Here is an 8771-nt window from a genome sequence, read left to right on the forward strand (position 1 = left end):
TTTGCTTGCTTGCTTGCTCTGATGAAGCATGTGTGAGAAGCCACATGTGGCCAAGGTCTTCCTGAGGAGCTTAGGCAAGAGTGGATATACACAGCCTTGTGAAGTGCCAAAAGATGACCTGCTTTCACAAGTCTGGTGTAACTTTCTCCTGTGTGCCAGACTCAAAATGGTTATTTTCACTGCTAATGCATAGTACGTGTGACATTCTGTCATATGGATGGGGTGGATATGGAGCAGTAAGGGCTGTGTTCTATGTCAAGCAAAATTGTCACTGTCACAAACTATTTGGACCTCGGAGAGAGACATGGCAGACAGACAAGGGCATGGAGACATGACTGAGCTCAAAGCGCTCGCCTGGGTTAGATGGCTGCAGACCGAGTCTGGGTGTTGTAGCTTTGGGCCACGCTGAAGGACAGGTAACACGAGGCTACAGATAGAGAAACTCAATCCCTGTTGGTCCAGAGTGTAAGAGCAGTTTCCTTGTATTGTACATGAGGAAAACTTAAAGTGAGCTCTGCATTGCACTTACCAAACTTATTGATGAGTAGTGCAACTTCAATTTGTACATGGGTCTCAATTTAGGTTCATGGAATTTAAACAATGCAATACATTTGTGGATACAATTATTTTTGCTTTGAATTTAGCCTCAAAAGTCAAGGTGTTTCATATTGCTGTGACATTATCACACGTTTTATATTGTCTGAAAGACCACCACCGTTCAAACCTTTTGTCTGTTTTCCCCATCCCACTTTGCATTGTGTGCTCTCATCTTTGAAGAGCTATTAACAATGTTGTGCAAGTCAGTTCACATGTACTGGGGAAAGTTTGCAGACAATCAAATGGATTGTAATTCCAGTAAAAATCCCAGTTTGCATGTAATGTAAGATTGGCACAAGACTGACTGTATGGGTCTTGCTCTAAGCCATCTGATCTAGTCTCTCACCAGAGAGCAGCCTTGCAGTTACAGTGCTGCAGTGTTGTGTTCCATTTACACACTTGTCAATTGTGATTACCTATACTCTTTAGCTCTTACCCTCTAAACGTTACCTTGGACGTAATAAATTAAGATCAAGGGAAGCCCCCCCACCCCCCCAAACAAACATCTTAAGACTGTTTATTCTTGCTCTAGCAATAAGAGACCATTGTCAGCATCAGCAGTATGGGAGCTTGTCTGAACAAGCATGCAAGTTCTTCACTTGACTTCTTCTTTAAATGCTGATGGTTGAATCTTAGGCGATGTTAAATTGCCTTTAAAAGTGAATTTATTTCTAAAACAAGTTGTTTCATGGTTAAACCTGCTGTTTTTTCTCATCTTGGAATAGTGGGCTTTAACATTTCAGTGGAAACATCTAAATTAATCTATGATTGCAAAAAAAGTTTATGCTGCCATGGGATGGAAGTAAATATACCATTTCAACCTGCATGAATGTACAGCTCCTATTCACATAACCATTAATTGGTTTTCATTTTCTTCAGATGTCCTTCGTATGAATAATCAACCCAAATCCAACATATTGCAATAGGTGAAATATGACATCCTTGGAACATCCTAAGATAACTTAGTGCACATAGTATAAAATGAACTAATACTGTATTACTTTAACCATTTTAATTGAATAGTCTTATCCCTTTTAGATTTTCTTGCAATTGTGCTTTTCTGTTTCAATTCTTGATGTTAGGCATTTGTCCATCTACAACAGCTTGGGAGGATGAGCCAGAACAGAGTGAAAATCGCGCAGGCATGATTGTCTGCAGCTGCCATCCATTGTCAAGCAGTTGATACTACTACTACATATAGAAAGATGTTATCCTTGGGGATATTGAAGATAACATACATTTTAGGGATGAATGTATACAGACTTAGTCTTTACTGTGCTGTGGAGGGAAACTTGACTCTACGTGGAATCTGAAACCGTGAAACTGCAAAATGAAGGGATGTATAGCTAAATGTGAAGTTATTTAAGAAAAATAAATGTGTACTTTTATCATGCCCTAACCATGTCTTGTTTTGCCACCACTCACCAAAGTGCTTGTTTTACTTATGAATGCAGAGGGAATACTAAAATCAAGTCTGGAAAAGACTTGTCTGAGAAAGTCATTTGAAACTGATGTCATTGTTAGCCAAATTACCACTGCTTCTTTTACATTTCCCATGAGTGTCTGAACTGGCTTACGGTGATAATGTTGAATTCTATATCCTGTGGATTATTACTGGAACTACAAGAACCTTGATGTAGAAGCTGTATCTTTTTCCAAAATGTTATCATGCTTTGATTGAACATACATTTTAGCCAGTTTGTGTGTGCCGTCGTACCCAGTTAAAATTAATAAATGCCTGCCTTAAAGGTACGCTGTTCTTTGGCTCTTGTTTCTTAGTTATGGTGCACACGAGCAACGAAAACAAACACGTTCGCATATAAAATTTGTATTGGTTTAAAAAAAAGACTTAAGAATGAAAAGCATAGATACACACATGAACAAGTATTTTTGCTCTAAGAGTTTCATTATGTAGTTCTGTCAAGAATGAAATTGTACACTGATAAATTGCCAAAAGGCACAATGTGATGGTTCAATGCTCTGTTCATTTCTAAATGATCAAATGCATTACAAAATCACATTTGTATACTAATATTTACAGGTTTGACATCTTTAGATTGGGATGTAATTTACCTTATTGAATTGTGCAGGATATCATATGCTACTATGAAAGGCAAACAAGCAAGCACTCAAGAAGCACTTCTGTAATGTCACTGTGCTGGGGTACTTGTAATTACTGACATTTAAGACAGAACTGATTTTATACAATTATTGGAGCATGTATTCTAACAATCACTGACATTTTCACTTCCATCAAGTAGTCAGCAGCATACCACTGCCGGCTTGCTTCTGAAGCTAAACAGGGTTGGTCCTGGTCAGTCCCTGGATGGGAGACCAGATGCTGCTGGAAGTGGTGTTGGAGGGCCAATAGGAGGCACTCTTTCCTCTGGTCTAAAAAATATCCCAATGCCCCAGGGCAGTGACTGGGGACACTGCCCTGTGTAAGGTGCAGTCTTTTGGATGGGACGTTAAACGGGTGTCCTAACTCTGAGGTCATTAAAGATCCTATGGCACTTATCGTAAGAGTAGGGGTGTTAACCCCGGTGTCCTGGCTAAAATTCCCAATCTGGCCTTCAAACCATCAGCCACCTAATAATCCCCTGTTTACAATTGGCTCATTCATCCCCCTCCTCTCCCCTGTAACTATTCCCCAGGTTGTTGCTGTAAATGAGAATGTGTTCTCAGTCAACTTACCTGGTAAAATAATGGATAAATAAAAATAAATATGGACAACTTAAAACAAGCAAGTAAATCAAGGATAATGATTGAATTTCCACAAAATACAAAGCAATACTTAAATGGTTTCAAACTACAGTGGAAATAGTATTTAAAAAAGCACCAGTTTAATCTGAAGTCAGGGCTGGTATGCACAATTAGATTGTAGTATTGTACCAACTCTCACAGAAGCTTTGCTGGTCTAGCTTATATACCCTGTTGACAAGTCTACATCAAAGTTGAATTAGCTAAATTTGCTTCTCTGAATGCCATCCCACCCAAGAGAACACGCTGCAAGCAAACCTTTCAACAAACATTTATGCAGTAAAGCTATGAGTTCATTCTTCAATATGCATACCTGCCCAGAACTACTATAGTTCATACATATATTCTTGGATTCCAAGCATGGCCAAAGAGAAGACGCACTTATCACTTTGCACACAGTTTCAGAGGCAACAGTAAGGCAAAATAGAGCACATCATTTCAAAAATAATCTTAAAGTATAAAACAGAAGAAGGAAGTTGTTGACATGTCATTAAAATATGATTGTGCTAAACAAAAAGTTATGGTATGTTCTCACTGAGGAATGAAAGACAAAACCATGATTAACCAAATGTAAGGTAAAGGATTATTTTTCTGTGAATTAAGGGCAACAAAAAGAAAGACAGGAAGGTGTAAGTGTAGGTGAGCAATTTTCTAAAGATTCCTTTCTATTAGTGCTGTTGAGTGTCTCCCTCCTTCCTTCCTTCCGTGTCCCGTCAGGACCCTGGTGACAAAGTTGGGGTTAATTCAGTTTTGGTTCAATTCTATTCAGGAGAATTTTAATTCAAGTAAGTAATGAAAAATGGATCTGACCCCATCCCTGTTTGGTTACCTTTGTGCACCTCATTTGTCTGAGGCGCGGATGTAGACAAGGGAAGAGAGCAGCAGGAGTTCAGGGGGCTTGTTTAACAGGATCAGATTGTCGCTCCTCAGCCCGTCATAGTGCATCCAGTAGCCATCTATCTGGAAGGCTGCAGAGTAGTGATGCTCTTCCTTGTTGAAGAGTGTGGCGCCTTCCAGTGAGTACCTATTGAAAAGCACAGAGACGGTTGTATTTTTTAGCATGTTAAAAACCAGTCTCGGTTACCAGAAAACGCTTAATGAAATCAATGAAAATAGCAAAGAACAGACTGCCGATATTGACATTAAATGAACAACCAGGGAGAAAAAGAACAGCATCAGACAATGAGGCTGGGATTGGAGTCCTCCTGCTCTACATGGTTTCCTTACCTGTGTTGGGACAGAGCCAGATGGTAAGGAACGTAGGACAGCTCCTCAGACTTCCATAGCTGCATGTTGAGAATGACAAAAGGAGGTGGGCCATGGCAGAAGACCCTCTGAGAAAACTCCCTCAACCCATTACACCTGCAGAACAGACAGGAAATCAGTCAGCATCATAGAAAAGACCAGGAGAGATTATAGGATATGATGGTTCAACATTCACGTTATGTCTCACCCCAGTTCTTTGCAGAGAATGATTTTGGGACAGAAGAACTCCTCCACCGCTGACTGAATGGGATCTCTATGGGGCAGCTCATGAGGAGGACTGGGAAAGAAGAACAAGGGTAAGAAGTCAGACTCTGAACACCATGTAGTTAGGGTTAGCTCTAACCACCACCAGTATCAGGCTACATAGATGCATTTACACAAACCTAATTCATAATTTTAATCTCCACCAGAAAGAAAAGCACCTATGAAAACGACTGAAATAGTTGGGATTTGGTAATAGGTATAGTCCACTGTCTAAATATAGCCCACCGTGGGTAAACATACCTTTATAAGGCTCTGGCAGAGATTGAACCAGAGCTGTTTAGAAACCAACTGCTCTCTTCATTATTTTCTACTGCGAGCCAGGATTATGCTCAATTCTTTCCAATTCAAGTAGTAAACAGGATACAGAATTGCAATATAATTGAATTTAGTGAAATTCAAATGCCTCTTCTATTCAACACTGAGTGTATAAAACATTAGGAACACCTTCCTAATATTGAGTTGTACACCCTTTTGCCGTCAGAACAGAATCAATTTGTTGGGGCATGGACTCCACAAAGGTGTCGAAAGCGTTCCACAGGGATGCTGGCCCATATTGACTCAAATGCTTCCCACAGTTGTGTCAAGTTGGCTGGATGTCCTTTAGGTGGTGGACCATTCTTTATACACACGGGAAACTGTTGAGTGAAAAAACCTCCAGTACGAAGGAAGTTAGAGGTAGTTTTGTGAGCCAATGCTAACTAGCATTAGCACAATGACTGGAAGTCTATGGGTATCTACTAGCCTAAAGGCATCTGCCAAAATCCCGAAGAATACCTTTAACCTGTCTCCTTCCCTTCATCTACACTGATTGAAGTGGATACAACAAGTGACATCAATAAGGGTTCATAGCTTTCACCTGGATTCACCTGGTCAGTCTGTGATGGAAAGAGCAGGTGTTTCTCATGTTTTGTACACTCAGAGTATATTATGTGTAGGTCTATACAAATATACATCTTGTATATAAAACATCAAGCATGTCATTGTATACATTCATATAAAATATTGATGAAACAATTGATTTTTTTTTTTTTTTAAAACACTAAATTCACTGAGAATATATTACATGAAAGAACAACACTCCAAGTCGCATCTTCTGGCCTTTGACCATTTACTTGGATTCCTTACATCGTAATCATTGTTAAGAGATTTTTGTGCAAATCGAACATTAGGTACTATATTCATTGAATACTATATAAATCCTATAAATTGAAATGGCCAATTAGGGTACAATCAACAAAATGTTGTAGAAATGCTTATCTTATCTGTTTCTAACTACAAACAATTTCAGAACAATCGGAGATGGTGGGTGTTAAAATCTTCTTTTATGTGCTTTTTGAAGTGGAACAACCCACCTGCCAGATTCAATTAAACTCTTATGTTCTATGACTTCGAGGAATTTCTTTGAATTGCACGGAATTAAAAATTCTACTTCCTGCCACTCAAACTCTGCAACATGTGAGGTGTGGCCAATTCAATTTCAACTCATGAGTTGAATGGGAGTCAATTCTAAAATTCTGAATTGAGCACAACCCTGCTGTGAGCATTATAGACAGCTGGGCCTTATTTTAGTCAAGCAGCGAGTCAAAGGGGAGAAATAAAAGCTTCTTGAAGACAGGTGTAGACCAGCTGTCCAGAAGAATTAGCAAAGCAAGCAATAGAAACAGGGAAGGCCCTCCCATTTGGACATAGTCCAGTTCACCCCACTGAACTAATTGAGTTCATACTTTATTTGTAGTAACTAACTATTAATTTCTATACTAATGAAGGATCACTGTAATCTGATCAGAAACTCTGGGAGATAAGGAACAAAGAAAATCCTCCCACACTGACCAGCTATCAAACTTAGACTTACAGCCTCTGCCTCTCTTACTTGATGTTGATGGTTCTCTGTAAGAACTCCTGGAAGCGAGCAGGACAGCTCCAGTTGGTACATAGGCTCTCCTGCATAGTGGACAGCATTGTCTCTAAGTTCTTGGTGAAGTTCTCATGTTCGTTACCAAACAGGTCGATCTCCAACGCTGCATGGTGGATCACTGAGCGGTACTGCCTTTTGGACATCCTGTCCCAGATCCACAGCATCTTAACGGTGGTGTAGTCATACGAGTCCATCAGGTAGAGGAAATGCTCTACAAACTGCCTGCCCAGAAAGATGCCCACCTCCCGGGGAAAGCTGTGGTTGTCTCTCAGTATTATATAGAGGATCATGAGGAACCCATCAATTGTGCAGGTGTTCTTTAGGCTTATCTTAACATACAGAGGGGTGCATGAGATGGCCCTCCTCCCCGCCCTGATGGTGTAGACACCCCCCCATGGGAGCACAGGCCTCCAAAAGGAACGGTCCTCTTCTTCATTGTTGTTGATGGATGCACGGATCTCCTCAAACAAAGTCTTTGTCCTAAGGAGACAACATGAAGGTATAAGTTATCATTCTCCTAGGCTAAGGGGTGAAGTTGATTTTAAGCACAGAGCGAGGCTCACCTTATATCCTCAATCCTAAATCTTCCTTATGACTAATAAGGTTTTTCCTGTATGGTCTTGATGAAGGAAGGTATTCATCATTTACTAAATGCCTAATTCATTAAAGTACAAATGAGTGTACTGCAAAACATCCCTCAAGCCAGAGCCCAAGGGATCACCTTGTAAACGTTAGCAAGCAAACTGTCTGATGATGACATGCACATTTGCAATGCAATCCCAGGTAAATTACATAAAATGTTATGTTACATGCTTCGTAAACAACAGGTGTAGACTAACAGTGAAATGCTTACAGTGCAGAGAATAAGAAAGATAAATAGAAAAATAATAACACGAGGAATAAATACAGCTAACGTTAGTTACATTTAAAAAATATATATTATCAGTTTTTAGTTAGCATTGTTATTGTAGTCAACATAATTTGATAAATTGAATAGAAGATGAACATGGCAGCTAACGTCAGTTAGCTATAATTAATACTCTGGCACGCAAACTGCAACACACGTCATGGTATACGCCATCTGACGTTAGTTGGCAGACCATTAAGCTAGTTAAGTACCTCCATTGTAACTAGTTAGTATTAACGCTAGCTAGCTTTGAATATAGCTAGTTAGATAGTTAGCTACCTAGCTAAGTGCAGCCTTCTAAAACCTAGTGTTGATGCGTTTAGTTGTCGATGCAATATTGAATACTGTTGATGTCGGTTAATCTACTGTTTGGCAAGATATTTAGTTATTGGTTTGCTAGCCTAGCTAGCTAGCCCCGCCAATGAAATTTAGCTAGCTAACGCGTTACCTTTCAATTTGCAGATTATCTTCGGTACTTGAAATTAGGGTTCTGAGGTCTTCTGTGTCGGTCAAAATGCAGAATTTGCTCTCCATCGTTCTCTGTATTTCTTCATGTCTTAATTCAGGCCAACAGCCACAAATCCTTATATGACCACTACTAGTATTTTCTATAACCCTCGAGAAAGCTTCAAAACATCCTGAGCAATGTCAAGTTACGCCCATTGCACCACATAGCCACGCCCACATTCATTGTTTTGTTAAGACTTTCTTTTTCAGAAGTGCAATGCTGCCACCTGCTGTCTGAAAGATCTTTGCTTTTCATGAGATTTTCCACACATCTGCCTCCTCCTCAAGAAGAGGCGCGCAGAGGTGTACATTTTATTGCGTCCTCTGTGGTAGGGGTTTAGTATGATTTTAAGACGCATGTGACTGGCCAACAGTTCCTGCCCTCAACTCAGACTGTTCTCTGGTAGGTTGACCGCATTGACAGCAACACAAATGACTCCACCCACTAGTATCATCGTCTTTAGTTACTTATGCCAATATTCTTAGAAGTTTTTATGGCCATATCGAAAAATTGTACGAGCATTATTGATGTGGGCTACGCTAGCATCGTAGCTC

At 39.9% G+C, this 8771-nt stretch overlaps 1 protein-coding gene across 1 annotated transcript; it reads right to left on the reverse strand.

Moving 5' to 3' along the window:
* Positions 1 to 3331: 3331 nt before the first annotated feature.
* Positions 3332 to 8364, reverse strand: LOC139530745 (uncharacterized protein C14orf28 homolog). Its single transcript, XM_071327410.1, has 6 exons — positions 8158 to 8364; positions 6758 to 7282; positions 4811 to 4900; positions 4585 to 4719; positions 4187 to 4381; positions 3332 to 4078 (listed from the first exon to the last, which is right to left on the reverse strand). The coding sequence occupies exons 1-5, from the start codon at positions 8241 to 8243 to the stop codon at positions 4198 to 4200; spliced, it is 1020 nt and encodes a 339-aa protein (XP_071183511.1). The 5' UTR covers positions 8244 to 8364; the 3' UTR covers positions 3332 to 4078; positions 4187 to 4197.
* Between the last annotated feature and the right edge of the window lie 407 nt (positions 8365 to 8771).

The sequence above is a fragment of the Salvelinus alpinus genome, chromosome 9 (genome assembly GCF_045679555.1).
Source record: "Salvelinus alpinus chromosome 9, SLU_Salpinus.1, whole genome shotgun sequence".
Lineage (NCBI taxonomy): Eukaryota > Metazoa > Chordata > Actinopteri > Salmoniformes > Salmonidae > Salvelinus > Salvelinus alpinus.